This window comes from Lissotriton vulgaris, chromosome 12 (assembly GCF_964263255.1).
Source record: "Lissotriton vulgaris chromosome 12, aLisVul1.2, whole genome shotgun sequence".
NCBI lineage: Eukaryota > Metazoa > Chordata > Amphibia > Caudata > Salamandridae > Lissotriton > Lissotriton vulgaris.
The window spans coordinates 187,880,960-187,901,399 of record NC_141700.1 but is presented as its reverse complement, the minus strand read 5'-3'; the positions used below and the strand labels follow the sequence as shown (position 1 = coordinate 187,901,399).

General features: G+C 40.3%; 1 protein-coding gene across 1 annotated transcript in view; it reads right to left on the bottom strand.

Annotated features, from left to right (window-relative positions):
* The window catches only part of ADAMTS18 (ADAM metallopeptidase with thrombospondin type 1 motif 18), a 340,132-nt gene that overhangs the window by 25,239 nt on the left and 294,453 nt on the right, over window positions 1-20,440 (bottom strand). Inside the window, exons 17-20 of the mRNA XM_086947715.1 lie at window positions 10,245-10,383; window positions 8,414-8,540; window positions 5,669-5,873; window positions 1,041-1,232 (exon numbers count right to left, since the gene is read on the bottom strand). Coding sequence (XP_086803841.1) covers window positions 1,041-1,232; window positions 5,669-5,873; window positions 8,414-8,540; window positions 10,245-10,383 — 663 coding nt within the window. The remainder of the gene's footprint in view (window positions 1-1,040; window positions 1,233-5,668; window positions 5,874-8,413; window positions 8,541-10,244; window positions 10,384-20,440) is intronic.

Sequence of the window (20,440 nt, the reverse complement as noted above, 5' to 3'; positions counted from 1 at the left end):
GAGACACCGTTCCTGGGGCTTACCGCACAGGCTGGACCTAGTTTTACTGCTATATGCTTAAGGGGAACCATGTTCACGTATTTAGCTTTATATCTATTGAGGCGAGAGAGCAATAGGAGTAATATGTACACGGATCTCCCCTTGCTGACCACCCTTAACGCTTGATTTAGCAAAATAACTAAATAAATAAATAAATGGTTGCAGGCGACTTGCTGTGCAATTACTATATGCAATGTTTTCTTTGTTCCATTTGACACAGATTGTCTTAATGATAACAATAAAACTTTAAAAGAGAAAGAAAAAGATCCAACTGAAATATGTTTGTTCTTGGTAAGGAAATTGATATATTTATTTTACTTAATAGTTAATTTATGAGCACAATAAGTGACCTTGAACTAGGAAAATGTTTAATGTTAGATGACAAAAATGTACTATAAGGCAAGGGTATATTGATTGATTTGCAATTCCAACTCCAGGGCGTACAGTGAGTTTTGCCTAGCAACAATGTCCTGGAAATTTGGAAGCCCCCACAAACAATAGAGTTACAGGGTAGTTAGAAAACGTCATCTGCCCCTTTCTGTCTCTAGAAATGGTAAGAGATATATTTTTGTTAGAGACGGGAGTAAATCATTTTTGCAGTATGGGAAGGGAAGTGGCCCAAAATGAAACGGGGTTGCAGTGACAGATTTTTCCCCACCATTAAGAAAAATATTATTTTTCAAGTGAAGTAATAAAGATGTGCCCACTATGTGATGACATTTCGCATGGGGCAAGTGTATGCCTCAGTTGCTCAAGTGAACAGACCTTCACATAATCATAAATCAGCATTCAGCCATCTTTTCAAGGGTAAACTTGAAAACCTGTAACTATAGCATGTGTCCAGGAGTTATCTTCGAAGCACCTACGAATTCATGGTATTCCTAAATATACGTCAATGTGGAGTGGTACATCTCTGGAGACAGATTTATGAATATATTTATATGTTCATTTCTATGTATTTTCAGATGAGTTAAAATCAATGAAAACTCGGTTCTCCATACCTCACTCCAAGAAGATATTGCCCACTGTAGTCTTTCATTCCGAGGACACCGCGTTGTGACACAGTTCTTTTGCGATTCCGGCTTCAGTGCTTTGTCACACATTTCTTCTGATATGGTTATGGACTTAACAAAGCTACTACTTTTACAGTTGACGTCACGGATTTGGATTCCTCTTCCGCAGGTTTTAGAGCACTAAAATAAGAAGAACAATCTTTGCTTATCCTGTAAAGTCTAAATAATTTTTTCATTGTCGAATGACAGGCAACATGCTTCCTTTCCCAGCAAGGATGGCTGAATGGATGGTAGGATTGGTGGCTGGATCGATGGATGGTTGGATGGGTGGGTGGGTGGGTGGATGGATGGATTGATGGATGGTTGGTGGACGGATGGATGAATGGCTTGCTGGATGGATGGATGCATGGATGGATGAATAGGTGGCTGGGTGGGTGGACGGATGGATAGATGTGTGGATGGATGGATGGATGGCTGGGTGGGTGGTGGAATGGTGGATGGATGGATGGATGAATGCCTGGATGGATAGATGTCTAGGTGAGTGGGTGGTTGGAAGGATCGATGGATGGATTGATGGATGGATGTATTTATTTCAATCAATAATAATCTTTAACGATCTTTAACAAAAATCATAAAAGCACATAATAAAAAACACAGCAATACATTAAAGCTATAAAACAATTATCATGAATAACATATCTTCCATCAAATGAAATTTACATTCCAGCCATAATGAAACCATTAAAATAAAAAATAAAACATCCCATAATTCATATCGGATTAAAAAGAATATAGACATTCCCCTTATTATAAATGCATTTATAGAGGGCATAAGTCTTCTCGAAACGTATGCAACTGAAGTAGTTGCATGCATGTAAAGACAGCCATAGATGTGTAACTACATTTGAAAACATGAAATTCAATAACATGAAAACGACAGAGGCGGTTAAGTTAAAGAGATTGTAAGTTATTATCTCTGAATTGAAAATGATGATAGCAAGGGCCTGTTTATGAAATATGAAGGCATCAAAGAATTAGTGGAGAGACGTGATGTTCTAAAAAGTTGCATTGGTTTTATCTGGAGAACATATAGATGTATGCAAGAGTAACCAGTAAGAGAAAAGAAGGTACATACAGCGTGTGATTAAATCAATGTTTGACATGAACTATGAAATAGGTGGAAGGAAACAGTTTAAACATAAGTATCTCGAACCATAGATACACAATGTTCTACAATTGTATGCAGCCTGACAAATGCTTATGATAGACTTATGAACATATTTTTCAATTGGATCCAGTTATACAATTAGTAATTTAAACTGCACTCCCAAGACAGTGTAATTTATCGATCAGACATTGATAGGAAGAGGACTAGATTCAGCTTATAAATGGTTCCACTTATAAGTCCAATTTCAATTCTGAAAGCACAGGGACCTATATTTTTATTTGTGAAGGCATTTATTCATGTTCAGTGCTGCCCTGGTCTGCTGTAATATTACGCATAAGAAAATCCTCTCGAAGTGGCGCGAAGAGGCTCTTTCTTGGGTGTGCCTTGGATAGCCTGTGCATAATCAAAATTTCACAATTCTTTTCACTGCCTAAGTTCATCCTGAATATTAGTTGGAGAATTAACCCTATCAAGGGCTAAAGGAAATCCATTTCCAATGTAAGACTTGGAAGATGTGCCTGTTATTTTTAAAGATGCAAGGAAGCGATTTTCCATTTGCAAAATAATTTCAATTAAAATAAATGAAAATTTAAATGAAAAATAATGGCATTTTGGCTGATACAAATACACTGTCATATGTGCAAATAAACAGTAGGGCCGTGTTTATGAGTTGAGTATAGCAAAATGTCTGGGGCAGGGCGGCTACACCATTGAAGCAGAGATGGGGCCCCCCACTGAAATGTGCCCCAAACAAAGCCTTAGAGAAGTAAAAATGTAAATTATTAGCTATTACCATTTTTTTTTTCATCCACCCGTCCCGAACAGAGCATCAGGATGGGATGGGCCTGCTGAATAACATTAGCAGGGAGGAGGGTGGGCTGCCTCAGCACTTTGTGTGCATGTCACTTTGGTCTGCCATCTTGTGATGGGCAGCAGACATATGCACTTTAAACCTCTCAACCCAGCTGTCTTAGGACAGCTGGGGCTGGAGCAAGTGCAGGCCTCCAGTGTACTGTGGAGCACCCAGTTCCTGTTCAGTGGTTTAAAGAAGAGGTCCAACGCGGAGGACGTCGTGTTGAAGGTAGGTGTTTAATATTTTATATATAATTGCCCATGCACCTGCCCCCCCCCCTTCCTGTAGATGGAAAATCCACTCCACTCAATCACGAGTGCTCTGTTGTTTACATTGTAGTCAAGAATATTACATGGCCCTCGCCACATCCTCAGACAAGTCACAGAGGAGGTTTAATGCTTTCCCCTGCCAAACAACAAGGTTGTGGTATACCATTGATGGAGTGAAAGCATCAGGTTTGTGGTTGGGTTCCTGACTATGGTTTCAGCACAATTAAAATCATATATTATTTAAAATCAAATACATTCCTAGGCCCCATAGAGCAGTGGATACTGACCTTCCAAAGGACAAAATGGAACTGCCACTGAATTTTCTAGGGATATAGCAGATTTCTCACATCCCAAGAATGATGTCAATTAATATGACTTGTATGCAAAACCTACCCCAACCCAGAGTGTAACCAGTTTATTTATCCTCTGTTTCTTTGAGCATGCATGCCCTTTTCGCTGTCCTTGTGACAAGGAGTTTCTTGTTTAAGACCCAAGATGAAGGAGTTTTAGCTGCTCTCATGTAATACTGTCACCCTCTCCCAGTGTCATACCTTGTCCTTTTCCGTGTGTGTGTGTGAGAGAGCGAGAGAGAGAGAATATATATGTGTGAGTCCCCTTTTATTGATTGCTAAACCTCGTAACCCTGTCCAGTAACGCGGCTATGTCCTGCAAAAAAAATGGAAATAAATAATGCAAATACAAAGAAGACAAATTATGTAAATGAGGCAGACGTATTTGAGATTCTTCTGGGACCAGCACATAGTTCTCTAAAAATATCAACATCTATTATTTCCATAGTCACTTTACAATTCAATGTTTCACCAAAATATCATGTCTCCAGATTTCTGTTGATTGGATGGATGGCAATGATACTGCAGCCATTTTGCACTGGCAACAGTGAAAACAAAAATGCTGTTGCTAAAATGGGCCAGACTGAGAATTGTTATATCTTAATACAAGGAGATATGTAATAAGTTAGTAATACTAAAATAATGGCAAAAAACTAATAGGACAAGGTGCAAATAGACATGGGTTTTCTGGGTGTCAAGCTGATTTCCCCTGTGAGAAAAGGCATTATCATACTCAGAATTCCTGTTGTAAAAAGCATGGTTCCTGGAATGCGCCTGTGGCATTTGTCTGGCTTTGGTTAAATTTTGCTTAAATTCAACATCGTTCTACTGGGACATCATAGTCTGAAACTGGAATTTAATGGTGAGTTTATTTGGGGATTGTATTTCTATAGAAAGATCAAAGGTGCAAATTGTGGTATCACGCACTGTCGGCACTTGACAAAAGTACAAGGGTGCTGCTGGAACACCACAAGAGTAGCAATGTTTGCTTTGTTAGGATGACTGGTGAATAATGAGCCCCACCATAGAGCTCGGAGAAGTGCACTATGATGCACATTGATTGCACTCACTGTTCAACACTTGGTTGCCTGTCAGATCATGTCCTTTTCTGACCTTAGAATTGCCTGTCCTGTTTCCAGTGCTTAATTTGTGCCGGTGCTTTCCAGTGCTCAGCACCAGCACTTAATTGCCAGCACTGGGGCTAATGACTGTCTGCCACATGGTAGTGGTGTCTGCCAATGTAGGTACGAGCACAACAACTTCTGCTTAATATTTCAATTTTTAGTTATTAGTATTTGTCTCCAAAGCCATTATTATAGCTTTGGGAGCCTGTAATTGTATGAATTATCACACTTTTAAGAGTGTGATAATTAGTAGTGTGTTGGTGCTGTGATTGGCAGTGCTGCCAGAGGCAATGGATGGTGCAAGCTATAGTGTCCGCCTGTCGAAGGCCCCGGGACTACTTTTTTTTTTTACAAATTAAGCACTGCCTATTTCACCCATAGTCTGTCCTTACTTTCTATCAGAATTTCGCTCAATGATCTCTATGACGTATACCCGGTGTGACAATCTTTTTCATATCCTACTCATACATTTCATGCTGAGATAAAGAGGGTTAATTCAGCAGAGTGCAACAGGAGTTGTTTGTTGTGTTATGCATAGTACTTTAGTCTGTCGTTACTTTTTATCAGCATTTTGCACTTTAATCTCTATGACGGATATGCGGTGTTGCAATTCTTTTCATATCCTTCTCATATATTTCCTCCTGAGAGAAAGAGGGTTAATTCAGCAGAGTGCAACATGAGTTGTTTGTTGTGTAATGTATAGTACTTTATACTAGGAAAAACAGCATCATTTTACACATTTCAAATGTCACTTCTCCGACCACAGTAATTCTCGTTTCTTTCTATTTCCTTTTTTGTCTGTGACATTTCTTGTTTTTTTTTAGAAAGCATAAAATCCTTAACGTAGAATACCTGTGACCAGGGTCCAGCACTCCATTCTGGCGGGCAGTCTTGACTGTTGCAAGGCTGGATTTGGGTCGGTGTGCTCAGTGGGCACAGGGAATGTGGCACAGCCTCCTCCCTCTGGAATGTTTTTCTCTGAATACACTGTATCTGGCGGAATTGCTGCCCTCCACCACAAGACGTGCTGCATATGCTCCATTCACCTGTTGTCCAGCTGGAGGGAAAAAAAAACAACATTAATTCACCCATTGACTGGCAACATAAGCAATGATTAAGAAATCTGTCTGAGTCTCACATTGGTTTTTATGAACCAAGAAGTGCTGGTACTATAGAACTCACTCAACAGTTCTAAGATGTAATAAATTCATATTTACTAATCTCCCTTGGGTTCTGGAGTAGCGTGCTACTTGCTGAAAAGGGCTTCAATGCTTTATCAGAGATAGTAAACACTATATAAATACAATTACAATATTAACATCCGACTCAAAGTTAGCCCTTGAGAAATGGGGAATGACTGTGAGAACCCTTGTCTTGCCATCCATTTCTGCACATTATTCCTCATGCCCTCTTTCACCCAGACATTTCACCTGCTAATAGGTAGTGTAAAGACTGGGTGAAGTAACTGGAATCACAGGCTTCACCCATGAACCTTTTTTTTTTATTTGTATGGCATCTCCCTCTGCCAGGCAGATCATAAATATTTAGTCACTCAGAATGAAGGTCACAGTGTTATATTAAATGATAAGCTCAAAAAAGTTACGTTTTTCATTATAGAGATGGACCAACATTCAGTATTTGCAGGTCCCCATTATGGTTTATGTTCAGAAGGCAAGTAAAACCTTTTTTTGGAAATCGTTTAGAAAATCATTTTCCAATCTGGGGAAGAAAGGGATATTGTAAACACTTCCTGACACCTTATGCTGAAAAAGGTATGGATCCTGAATATTGACGGCAATATCGTGGGACAATAATATCGAGGACCGAATATTGAGGGACAAAATATCAAAAGGTGATTATCTATAGATTTTAATACTTAGCTCCAAATACATATACCTTGATGATATATATATATATTCAAGGTATATAAATGTGGAATTAAGAATAGTAACTCTATTCTTCCATATATGTACACTTACCTTTCGAAAATGTGTCCCTCAATTTTTTATCCATGACAATAATGTACCACAAAATTCTTTTACTTGCCATGGTACAGACTCATAAAAATGAGCGGGACATATACCTATAAATATGTTTTTGCTCCATATGAATGTTCATACTCAGGGGCTTATTTACGAGCCCCTTGTGCTTCTGGAGCATCACTTTTTGTGACGCTCCGGCAGCGCAAATTACAATTTCATATCTATGAGGCAATGCTAAGCCACTATGCATGGCTTTGGAACATAGGTATGGAGTAGAGCAAGGCAGTGCAAATTGCTGCACTGCCTTATTCTGTGCTCGGAACACATTCATGGATGTTACAGTGGGTTTTCCCATGCAACACCCATGAAGGTTGACGCTGACCAAGATTTCCAAGATCATGTAAATCTGTGGAAGTGCCAAATTCTTATGCCACCCGAGGGGAGACATAACGTGGAGAAATATTTGTCCCCCTCTCTATGTGTGCTGCATTCTGCATATATATAGATATAATCGTTAAGCACCTTCAAATAAGATATATAGCAATACACAATTAATATTTTAGGTTTTTATAGAAACGTCTTCTATATAATTTGAGCCTGTTCATTACAAACCGAGATCCTTTCTTTAAGTTTTTGTTAATATTCATTATTTTCGGAGTCGCAGATAGTGCTATACAAGTTTGTATGCATCTATTTCAGAGCCCTTGGTTAGGGAGGTCAAGGACAGATGTTGAGAGTCAGTATGTTGGGTTAAAGAGGCGTCCATTGGAGGAGTCGGACCACAGGGGCTATTGTTATGCAACTGTAATAAATATGTTCCTAGAGTACGGGGGTCGTTTGGCTGGTCTGAATGCAAGTCGGATATAAGTCAAAGACGGGTGGTAAGTTGGCCGGATGGTCTTGCACCTTATAAGCTTCCGTGCGTCACTTTTACACCGCCGGTGCGTCACTTTTTGTGACGCACCAGCAGCGTAAAAAATGTGCCTTGTTGCACCATATTTACAAAGTGACGCATCTCAGTAGATGCGTCACTTTGTAAACCCCTGCGCTACATTATACCTGCGCCATGTATAATGTATGCAGGGGGCGTTCTGACGCAAGAAAAGGTCCTAGAAGTGACGCAGTGAAATCTATAAGATTTCACTGCGCCACTTCTAGGACGCAAATGCGTCAATTTCTTACACCTGCCTCACAGCAAGTGTAAGACTGACGCAGACCCTTTCACATGGGGCTTGCCCCATGTGAAAGGACACATTGCTGGAGTTGCGTCACTTTTGTGACACACTCCAGCAATGCGTCACTTTTGCGCCATACAGATACATCAGAAATACTGACGTATCTGTAACTCCTTGCGCAATGATGCGTCATACTGTAAATATGACGCATCATTGGTGTCGCAAGGAGGGCTCAATGAAAAGTGACGCATCGCTGTTTTCACGCAGCGATGCGTCACTTTTCATAAATGAGGCCCAGAGAATCGTGGAATAGGAGGAGGCTGTGTGTGTATCACACACAAAGCAGATGACCCTGGAGGCTAGTACACAAATAAAACAGAGTAGTATTTTACAGACAATATAAGTAATCCGAGAAAATTGCAAATCTTTCTGAAACTTACTATGCTGGGCACGGGTTAGTGTTGCACATCTTGTGTTCAGTGGGGGGCTTCGTCCTTGGATCACAAAATGACATATTCACTTCACTGTGATGGTCTTGCATACAAACTGCTTTTTTGGTAAGATGCCCTGGAGAAAAAAACACACGTTACAATACAGTACTGGCTAACCATACATGAACGAGACGTTTAAATACATGAGGGAATAAACAATTCTGTACTTGAATCTACAAAACTGATGGTGATTATCCCAAAGCCACTGCTGTTGCATAGAATTGAAACGCTCTAACTTATAATCATAGCTAAACTGATAAACTGAACCCTTTTCCAAATAACCAGGTAATTTTCTTGCTGGGAATGTTTACTTTATTTTGAGTCGTGCTGTAGTTACCGCACATGGAATGCGCAAAAATTTGGCGCAAGAGAAACTTTGGTAAGGGTACTTAACAGAGTTACTGGATACCATATAATCATGCCATTCCAGAGGTTTGTGTAAGTACATTGTAATATTGAATCAATGACGAAAATGGAACAGAGGCCATTTGCATAATGTTTTGAAAACAAAAACCTCGAATAACAGAGGGCAGACCGTTTGTAGAAACTGTCCAGCACTCGGCGCTACAGTCATTGGGGACATATGGTAGTTAGCTCGAAAAATAATTGGTATGCTCACTCCCAATGTCTATGATTAGTGGTGTCATGAGAGATTGTATGCTGTCTATATACTTCACCCCTGATGGTATAGAAATATTCACAGGCGGCATCAAGAGACTAGGGTACGCACTCTGCTATAAATCAAGACAAAGAAAAACGGGCCTAATAGGGGAGAGGATGTGATGGTCGACCTATAAGCTGGGAAACCTGGGGGCCGATTATGATTGCGGATAATCCGCATCCTCCGGGCCGGCGGAAGCCACCGCCGGCACGGAGGATGCGGATCATCCGCTGCGGACTGGAAAAAGAACCCCCGCCAGATTAGGATGGCTGGGGGAATCTATTTTCCGGCCGCCGCTTTTCTGCTGCGGTCGCCTTCCGACCGCGGCAGAAAAGTCTAACATGGCTGGCGGTGTCTATCAGACACCGCCAGCCATATTAGGATAGCTGCGGTCATATACCTTTCCACGGCGGCATTTCCGCTGTGGAAAAGCATACGGTGTTGTCTTCGGGGGCCTCTTGCGGGCCCCCAGGGGTGAAGGGGGGGTGGGGAGTGCACATGGGGGGTACCCCCCTACCTTTGTGTGCACGAAGCACGCAGGCACCACGTGGTGCCTGCATCTTTGTGCTTGCAAAGGTAAAAATGCATTTTTTTAACATTGCTGCGTGTGCTGGTTCAAGCAGCACCCGCCGCAATGTTAAAAATACAGGATGTGACCGCCAGGGAGGCGGTCACATCCTAATTAGCACGGAGGGACCGCCGCAGCCCCTGCGGACGGGCCCTCCTCCTCTGGGGTGGCCGACGGACGCAGGTCCGTCCGCCATCCTAATAGGCCCCCTGGTTCGAGTCTTGCCAGGGACACTCCTCATCCTGTGATGCTGAGTAAATCACATTATCTCCCCGTGCCTAACCAAAATGAATGTTTCCGTCTGTAACGCAGCTGGTGCTCATATAAAACAAATGTTAATTGACGCCTTGGAAAACATTTTCTGCATGATGAAATTAGAAGAAACATTTAAAAATGTGTGTCAAGCAGTAGATGCCATTTTAGTGAAGAAAATAAGTTGTGTATCAACCGGAGAGCAATGGGGTAATTTAGACAATGCACATACTATATTTAATTGTGACCATTTTTCCAGCATTTAGGAAAAAAACTGATTTTATAGTTTCTGTACCCACCACCAGCACAAGACGCTGAGCAGCTAAGCTCTACTGTAAACCAGGTGTAGTTGTATCTCTTCTGGATTGTATTTTCTTGCCAACTCTTCTGTAAGGCATATTCCCATGCAATTCCTGGATTATTGCCTTGTAGGAGGATCTAAAAGATACATTAGGTTCTCATTAAAGTAGTGACTTAAAAAAAAAATTCTTTGTGTGATATTTTGTAATATAACACTCAATACAATCACTCAATTTTCATTTGTATTTACCTATGGAAAGCAAAAAATCCTAAAATAGTTTTCCAAACTCTGCAATACAAAAGTAAAGATCTATAATTCATTGTTAAAATCAAATCAATTTAAAATAAATACTGTTCAGGAAATAACTTGGGTAATGATTTCTGTGTGCATTGATTCATACATTACTCCTTTTATCTGGCCTGTTTAATCTTTGTTCCTGGCCCACTGTCTTCTTAGCCCAGAATGTCATAGAACTATATACTGTGGGCCTCATTTACTAGTTTTTGACACAGGGCAGTGCAGCAAGTCACTTTTCTACGCTGTCCTGCATCAAAAGAAAAGGGCAGGAATGTGCCATATCTATGAAGTGTGGTGCATTCCTGTTCTTTCTGCCTGCGCCGGGACACATATTGGTGCCTAGCACCATTGCAGGCACCCTTGCACCATGATGTAAGGGTGTCTGGGTTGTTAACATGATTGATTTTGTGCAGGAAGGGATACCATCCTGCACAAAACAATCAATGGAGGCATTTTCCTCTTTGTATGTGTGCTGCAGTTGTGCACTGGAGTCTTTTGCCTAAACCCCTAGGCCTGTGCTCTCTCCCAAAACTGTTATGTTCAACATGGTAATCCCAAATTGGCAAAGACTTTTCCCCTTATATTCCCTAGCATATGGTACCAGGGGTACTCAGGGCATAGGTGGTAAAAGGGTCCCCAGTGTTGCAGCACGGTTATGTGTCACCTTGGGTTACCCACACAAACCACTGACAGCAGGCCTACCATTGCAGACTGCAGGAGAAATGCAAACTGCTCTAATTCGACTGCGCCCTCACAATGTGTGGCACAGCCAAATGCACTAGCTTTAATATATGTCAGGCACCCCTAAGTTAGGCTTCTTCCCCTAGGAGTCAGGGTGCATTATAATAAAGGTGAGGTCATATAAGTGTAACCCCTTTATGTCCCTATAGTGGCGTTTCCCATTGAAAACTACTGAGTGTTAGAGGTCCATAGAATAGCATGGGATGCTACCCAGGCATTCTCAAGGCTGGAAGCTCAATTAAGGTACCACCAAAATATTTCATGTGCAAAATCAAACAACATACCTGCTCACCCCTGAAATGAATCTCATGCCCTGTGTGCTGTGGACCCAGATACCTAGGTGGCGACCTTAGAGGTTGCCTAGCTGGTTGCCCCAGCTTCAGTGTGATATGGCTGACCAGCCCATGCATTACCGCGCTTGCTGCTACCAAGACAGGATTCTGACCTGCCAGGCGGTGTAATCACTCTCAGGAGTCTGGAACAAATGCTGGGGTAGGAAGGAAGTCACACTTCCCTCCTCCCAAGCAGACTAATGAAGTGGTACATCAAGGCAGTGACCTTCAAAGGCTAAACCATCTCTGATATGCATCAGGGCTGACTCCCAATGGAGGAAACATCACTCCCCCTGCCCCAGGCATGTTTGCACTGGGGAGGTTGGAAATTAGCTATGCAGGGAGGTGTAAACCCCTAGAAGGCTTACCACACATACAGTGTGAGCAGCCTAGTCTGTACACCACAAATTGATTTCTGCCATCTTTAGGAAGTACAGACTAGAGGGTTCTGGGTAGAAACGGTGAGTTACATCCCCGAATGTGGTCACCTCAGGGGCGGACACACCGTCAACAACTAGCTGCCCATTAGCTACTAGCTCCTACACCCAAACTCTCCTAAATCTATTATTTAAGGGACCCCTTGACAAAACATGTACAACTACAAATTGAAACACAGAAAAACACAAAATTAACCAACCATTAAAAAATGGGAAAACAGGCCCAAAAATGTGCATATGCTCTCTATTGCCTTTTTGCGAATATACTATTTTCCCTTTAATTCTGTATCTCGCTTTCTGAAGTTAATCATAATAATAATAATAATAATAAATGTTCTCATGTTGTTAGTTCATAGAATCAAACCATATCTATATATATAAAAACGAATGTATGTCTGTCTGTTTGTCCTTTATGCATTACTACACCATTCATTAGATCGTCATGAAACTTTGGGAAGTTGTTGAGTACACTTCTGCCAGGGTTAATGGGAAAAAAAAAGAATAATAATTAAAAAAAAATGTGTTAAAAGTTGTTGGCCCCCCCGGGCCCTCATAATCTTTCCAATACTGAACGTTTACAGTTTGCGGTGCGACTTGCTTTTGCAATGACCATCAACAAAGCACAAGGACAATCGCTGCAAGTGTGTGGACTAGATTTGGAGAATCTGTGCTTCTCACATGGACAACTGTATGTGGCCAGCTCACGTGTCGGAAAACCTTCTGATTTATTCGTGTACGCACCAGACAGAAAAACAAAAAAAAACGTGTATCCACAAGCACTCGAATAAATAAACAGAATTAAAACAACACTTTAAAATGTTTTCCATATTAAAATGAATATGTTTCAATAAAAATGACACAATGTAAATTGAATGTTATCATAACAAGTTTCCTTAAATTTCCTTTCTTCTGAGATCGCAGCAACGCGCGATGGGTAAGCTAGTAATTAGAATAAAAGAATGATGACTGGACTGAATGTAATAGTCTTAAGTAAAATTACAGCACACAAAATGCCCACATCGTCCATAATAATGTCAAAGGGGTAAGACATAAATCACTTTTTTTAATCTCATGTTTATGCTAGAACAGGGAGTTCTGAAATTACTCTTCAGGTGGATGTTACTGCATAATGCCAAATCTAACCAGATTTAAAATGGTTTACTTATAAATAATCTTTATCAGCAATGTGATTTGAGAAATTGTTGCAACAAGGTACACTTTTCGTTAAAGTGGTTTAAGTTCAGAGTAGTCCTGGGTGACTTTTTTTATTTGACTGAACTGCTGTGTAATTGCAGAATGTTAGGTTTCTCGTATGCCATGTGATTTTTGGTATGTTATGCTATCCAGATTTGCAGAGCGCACCATTACTCAGGCAGGCATCCTGGCACTGAGTCTAGCGAAACCTAAGGCCTAGTGGGACTACTTGAAAAGCCAGGTCTTGAGCTTCTTGTGAAATTCAAGAACTAAGAAGGAGGCTCTTATCTGTAGCATCAGGTTATTCCATGCTTTAAGAGTTCTGTAGAAGAAGGCTCGGCCACTGGATTTGGATTTCTGTATGCAAGGTATGTATGTAAATAGAAGTCCAGATGAGTGGAGGTGTGTAGATGATTGTGAATGCAGATGTTGTTGTTGAGGTAGGCTGGGCCAGTGTTTTATAGTGCCTTGAAAGTGTAGGTGAGGAGTCTGAATTGTGATTATTTGTGTATGGGGAACCAGTGGAGATCTTTCAGGTGTGGTGTGATGTGAATGTGGCATGGGACAATGAGAATTCATCTGACCATTGTGATCTGAATGGTCTACAGCCTTCTGGTGAGATTCGTGTTGATCCGGGCACATAGGTATCCACAAAGCTGTGCTTTTTAACATCATTTTCAGCCACAAAAACCTGCTTTAAGCAGAAAAAGTCTAGCAGGCACTGTGAAACTGATGTGGGGGGGCGACTTTGAGACATTCTCGATCTGGCTCATTTCCCACCAATGTCTTAAATACTTTTTCTGAAAGATGTATGCCCTCATGTACACACTTCATGCATGGAATAAACAAAATGTATTTTGTGCAGCAGTGAGATTTAAAAAAAAAGAGAAACATTACATTAAAAAATGAGAAACCACACCTCTTGCTGAGCACTCTAATGCAATAGGTGGCAATAAGCAATCCTTCCGTGACTGAGATTTATTTGAACTGAAATTAATCTTTAGAGTGGAAATATTGTTGTACTCTTAAATATGAACTGAAAAAAATAGATGGGATTTTAAACTCACAACAAAAAGGTCTAAGGTCAGAGATGTTTTGACTTGTTCAAAGAGGCACTGAAGAACCCTGAGGGTATACGCACTGATGGACATTCCATCGGCACCTGCTTTTGACTGGTTACATCAGTACTAGGTCCAAGAAACATCCAACTGCTTTTTGCAATAGACAGTTGCATTCCAGGGCAAAATAATGATATTTGTATGTATTTACACTCCTCATGCTCTATGAAAAATGTGAGTACCACCGTTCTAAGACTGTAATAGATTGACTTATTTCTGAGTAAAATATAAAGCACAATTTGTATTTAAAAATGTAACACTGTTCCTGTTCTCATTTTTTTAAATGTTGTTATATTTATGGTAATATTGCCATAGTCAAACCAACTACTGTGTCAGTGTTCATTAATGTATTGATGGAAGATATCCATTTGGGGTTCTTCATTCTATGTATCTGCCTGTAACAAATTAGCTGTTCCAGTAATTAATAGGTAACATTTCACCCTTTTAAATAATAATGATTATGCTTGGTCCTGTGTACCCTCCCAAACTGTCTACTATCTAGCACTCATCCTGGAAACATGCATGGACCTCTTGGCACTACTTGCATTAATTCTCCTATACTTATACCTCACCAACTGCTGCCAATTCATCCAGATTGGAACCTCAAGACCCAGCAATCCATCCTTTTCCCCATCATCATTAACCTCTACCTGGATCCACTTGGCATTCCATACTCATCGACAACAGCTTAAAGATTCATCACTATGCCAACAATGATCACCTCAACTTCAGAATCTCCTTGACACATTACATCCTCTTACTTAAAACCTTCCTTGATCAAATTCATTAATGGATGACAAGAACCTACATCAATCTCAGCATGACTAAAATGGAATTCATCTTAATCAAAATAACCAAGTAACCACAGATTCAAGCTCGGCTATCTCACATGAACCAAGAAAACTTCACTCTAATGCAGTCAGTAAATAGTATATCACCTGGATTCTGCTTTGGCACAAATAAATTCTGCAACTAACAGATCAGCATGAAACTAAAAACCACATATGTTATTAAACTCTCCCTCCTAAAAAAAGTGAATACCGGCCTACATGAAACAGACACCAGCTCGATATTCACTCGTGTGTATGGATACAACATCCTGCACTAAGGCCTCCATGACACCACCCTTGTACATCTGAATCAATTCAACAGCATTGCTACAACATTCAAAGAACTACATTGTGTTCTATTATCTAAGAATGTGTCATCCACAATACTAACACTATCACCTACAAGGCCTTCAGAAATTGCACCCCTGCATACCTGTATGAGAAAATTCTCACCTCTGTCTCACAGAGTCAGACCGGAGCCAGGCCATCTTCAGACTGAGATGAAATAGAAGCACAAGAAGGAAAAGCCCATATTGCAAGCTTTCTACATCTACACACCCGGGATCTGGAAGATCTTTCCTAACAGCATGAGTAGTACCTATTCCTGTGTAATTCAGGAAAAAACTGAAGACACATCTCCCAAAGAGCACAATTCCCCATCTACTAGGTATTGACTCCTAATATGCCTCTTACAAGCAGTCATGAATCACACCAAAGCTCACACCAGTTTCTCACAGTGCCATTGCTTACCAGCAAGATGTATTGTATACAAGTACCTCTACATACTCTTACACATATTGCAGATTCTGTCCATTCTTGTGCTGAAAGTCTATTTGTACGAAGAATTGCACCCTTATAACACTACACATACAGTAGTCAAAGATTGTTATTCAAGTGTACACAGAAAATTGATGCATCTCTCACTAGTCTGTCATATGATGCACCATCGCAAATGGCTATAAAGCAGAAGCTTGGCAGTTCGGGCTGGACTGTTCCCATGAGGCACAGGGTCAAGACTGATTTGCATATAACTGTTTCTGAACTGGGGTTGGCAAAGTGAGTTAAAGAATTATGGATTTAACCTAGGTCTGTGACTGGGGGTGAGTGGTTGAAAAGTGTCAGCACTCCGTCCATAATCTCCTTGTGTTTGCTTTATAAATCAGAAGCTCCATCGTTAATGTTTAGGAAATCCATTAAGATATTCCAGCAATCGCATGGGGTTGCCACAGTCTGGTTGCTATTACGTTACCAAATGTATATCAGATACGCTAGAAAAATACCATTTCGACAACAGCATAATAAGAAATATGTTCAGATACATATTTCACACGCCTCCTTTTTGATGACAAAGAACCCAGGGGCATATTACCAAGCAATAGCGATAATTATCGCTATTGCTTGGTTAGAGACAAACATTTACCGCTAAGCTGCGGCGATTTTTATCGCAAATAAACCTTGGTATTACCAAGGTTTATTGCAAATGCGATAAAATTCGGCCGCAATGCATGAATATCGCTGAAAAGTCAGCGATATTCATGCATTACCGAGCTAATGCTCTTAGCCATGTTATCCACCTCCCATTGGATAACATGGCTAAGAACTGCTCAGGGCAGGTGTTAGCTTTTTGAGATATTCGCGCTTAGCGCGAATATCTCCAAAAGTTGGTAATAGAAGATAGCGATGTTAGCGACTGTTTCCAGTCGCTAACATCTTGGCACGCCCACTTTGCATGTCATTAGTGATAAATATCACTGACATGCAAAGTGGGGCCCAAGATGGTCGCTATCTCCTACTAGCTGTCGCTAACTGGTGTTAGCGACAGCTAGGTAATAGGGGGATAATTTTATCTCCGCTTTCTTGGCTTTTAAAGCCAAAAAAGCGGAGATAAACCCCCTTGATAATATGCCCCCCAGTTGCACAAACTCTATGGAAAGATTATGTCAGCCAAAAAGAAAGAAAAATTCAGATATTGTTCATTGAGCCCGGTTACAATTCTTTAAACATGGCTGATATATTTACTAACCTCGAAATAGAAATAATGATAGCACCTTGTCCGTTCAAGTTCACCTTACTCTAAATAAATGTAAATATATTTTAAAAATAATGTACACAATATGGGTTGGCTGAGAGCAGGAAGCTATTTTAGGTAACTTCTTTTGAGGTGGGAGGTTCACTTTTTTTTTCATAATTGCTCAATGTTCAATAAAAATCATTTCCGAACAACCCGGCATTAAACGTCTACGTGTGCAGCCAAAACATTTAAACCTACACATTTGGAAAGACCTCCAGAGCTGTAGTCTACTTCACTGGCCACATTCCAACGTATTTCCAGCCAACTGGCATGTGTTTCCAAGGACTACAGCTGGCCAGCAACCCTCTTAAACATTTGCAGGTTTCAGAAGAACTATTTAATGTCTACCTTGAACAAAGCACCACCTGACTTCAGACACAACACACTTCAGCTCTGACTGCAGGGCACACAGTTTAAAATTTACAGCCTCTGAAGTTTTGAAAACCACAGACTCTCTGCCTGGAATCTGCCAGATATTCGCAAGTAAACCTGAATATAACTATACCTTTTGGTTAGGGCAGGAAAGTGGTGGCTTTCCACAAAATATGCCTCATTTCTACTGCCGTTAAAGTGTGCTTTAAAGCCAACACAATATATCCAACCTGCCTTGCATAGTGACTGTTTGTACATTTGGGAATACCTATCTTTTTATTATTATTATTTTAATAAAAGGCTATAATTTATTGGTCAGACGAACTTTAAAGAGTGTTAACAGTAACACGATCTGAAATATAGGGATTAGCCCAATGATAACATTAAAATAAGGCCTTTCACTTCCACTCGGCATGAATGGAAGTTGTTAAACGAATTATAGAAAACACCTGGTTCATAAATGAAATGTTATGTTATCTTTCTTATTTATGGTTAAAAGTAAAATGTCACAATGTCCGCACAATCTCCCAAGGGCATGCTAAGGCTGCTTTTCAAGATATCCATGTAAATCTGTTTTCTTTATTTTGCATTCTTACTTTATGCTAACGTTTTAGTGTTCTCTTTTTATTTTCAATGGAATATTATCTAGGTATACTTCTACCATTTGAAATGGCTATCACCTGAACGGCTCAAAAACATGCTGTATTTTTCTTGATTTTTCATTTTTTCATCTGAAATCAATCTAGACAGACATACAGGTGGGGAACACTGTGGGCGCAACTTTCCCAGATATTACTTGCCTCTGTGCCAATTGATCCTCTTATTATCAGCAAGCCTTTAATTCAGATTGAAATCTGGCTCACAATGAATACAAAGACATTGCCACATTCTGGAAGTAACAAGTGGCCCCTTTGGCACTTCATGGAACACAAATGATCACGTGACCCAACAAAAAGCGTACACTTCCAAACATTACTCTGTCGAGTTTGCACTCAGCAATTGAAGGACCTTGACGGTAGCATGTGTGGCTCATCTCACGTATCCCAATGAGATTACAAAGTTAAACGCTCAGTACCATACCACACTGACCAGGAGGAAAGCAATCAGAAGTTCTACCAACCAAATACCCTCACTTTTCTGTGAGATGTCCTGGATTTTAGATAAAGGATGCTTCTTGATTAGGCTAAGGGCAGTTGTTAGAGTAAATATTGTGTTTGCGACTAGTTGTGGTTAGGGGTATATCAAAGTTTTAAGTTTGGTTAGACTTTTAGAATGGATTAGAGCGGTCTGTGGGCGAATGACTGGTGTCAGGATTGCAGTAAATGGTAAGGACATTCTCACAGAAATGTTTAGTGGTATAGTTGTTATCAAGGCTTTACCTCTTTTCGATATTCATTATAATGCTTTGTTAATAAATGTCAATGAAAAATGGGAAAAATACAATTTGAACTCTGAATTATAGATCCAGTACTGACTGTGTGTCTGTCCTTTCCAGTATTACCCCACTACATGCAAATCTTATCCCAAGCCCTATATAGAGAATGGAGTTTCTTTCTATAACACAGCAATTACTAAAATTAAAAATAAATTAATGACAACGGTACAGACTGATACCACCAAAAAAGGTTTTTAAAATCCATTGATAACCTGAGAATATCTGCTCCTTATGCACAAAATTCAAAGTGCCCTCGTTCTGTTCAAATATACCTCGTAAAAAATATGAATATTGAGGTATGGATTTAAGTTCTCGTCTTATGTTTATTCGTTCTCTTGAGCATGTCCTCTTTACAATCCTATTGATTGGCTATCTTGTTTGCTTCCCCCGTTTAGCGAACTATGGGCCATATTATCAAGAAAGGGCGATACATTATCGCCGTTTTTATCGGCAGGACACTGCCGCTAAAGGGGCGATAATGGGCTTGATAATATGCCCTTGTGAATTCCCATAGAAGCCCAGGTTAACACCAGAACCTGGGCTTCTATGGAAATTCACAAGGGCATATTATCAAGCCCATTATCGTCGCTTTAGCGGCAGTTTCCTGCCGATAAAAACGGCGATAATGTATCGCCCTTTCTTGATAATATGGCCCTATCTTTTTTCAGTCAGCACTCCATGAGAGTGCATTTGTTTTCATACTCTGTCCCTAATGTTCTGTCCCCCTACAAATACCCTCTCCCCTCACACACACTGTGTTGTTCCCGCCCTTCCCAGCTTTTCTGTAAAATCACAAGGCTATTTTTGCTGGGGTAAGGTTGAAGGGCAGTCTTACGGGGTTGTTTTTATTTTATTTCCTCCATTGCACATTTGGCATGAAAGCACATGCTTTGATAAATAAAGGCTTTTATGTTGTTGAAGGAAATGGCATCTGCAGCACTTAATCAGCTGGGGTCTCGAGCTCAAGGTGTACTTAGACTATGAACCAGCTTCCTGTGCTACTGCAGATGATGAAATGGTTCAAGCTTGTGGAATGTAATTTAGGTCTTAAAAAGCGTTTTCCTTTACATTCTGACACTTCATTTTTTGCAAGTGATTAGTTATTTTTCTTTAACTCTTTTTAAACAATACTTTACAGAAATACATTGGTAAGCTAGTAGCTCGGAATTGGATTAGAAAGGCACAACCTACAGGCTTTGGCAAAGCTTGTTCATTTAGCTTTTTTTCGTTTGTGCAGGTAGGCATGTTAATGTAAGGTTTTTGCTATATAACTGGTGAATATGATCTTAAAGTAGATTCTCCAGCAGTAGACACTGTTAATGTGAGAAGAAATTGAAAACAGTTACCAAATGGCACAATCCTCTACT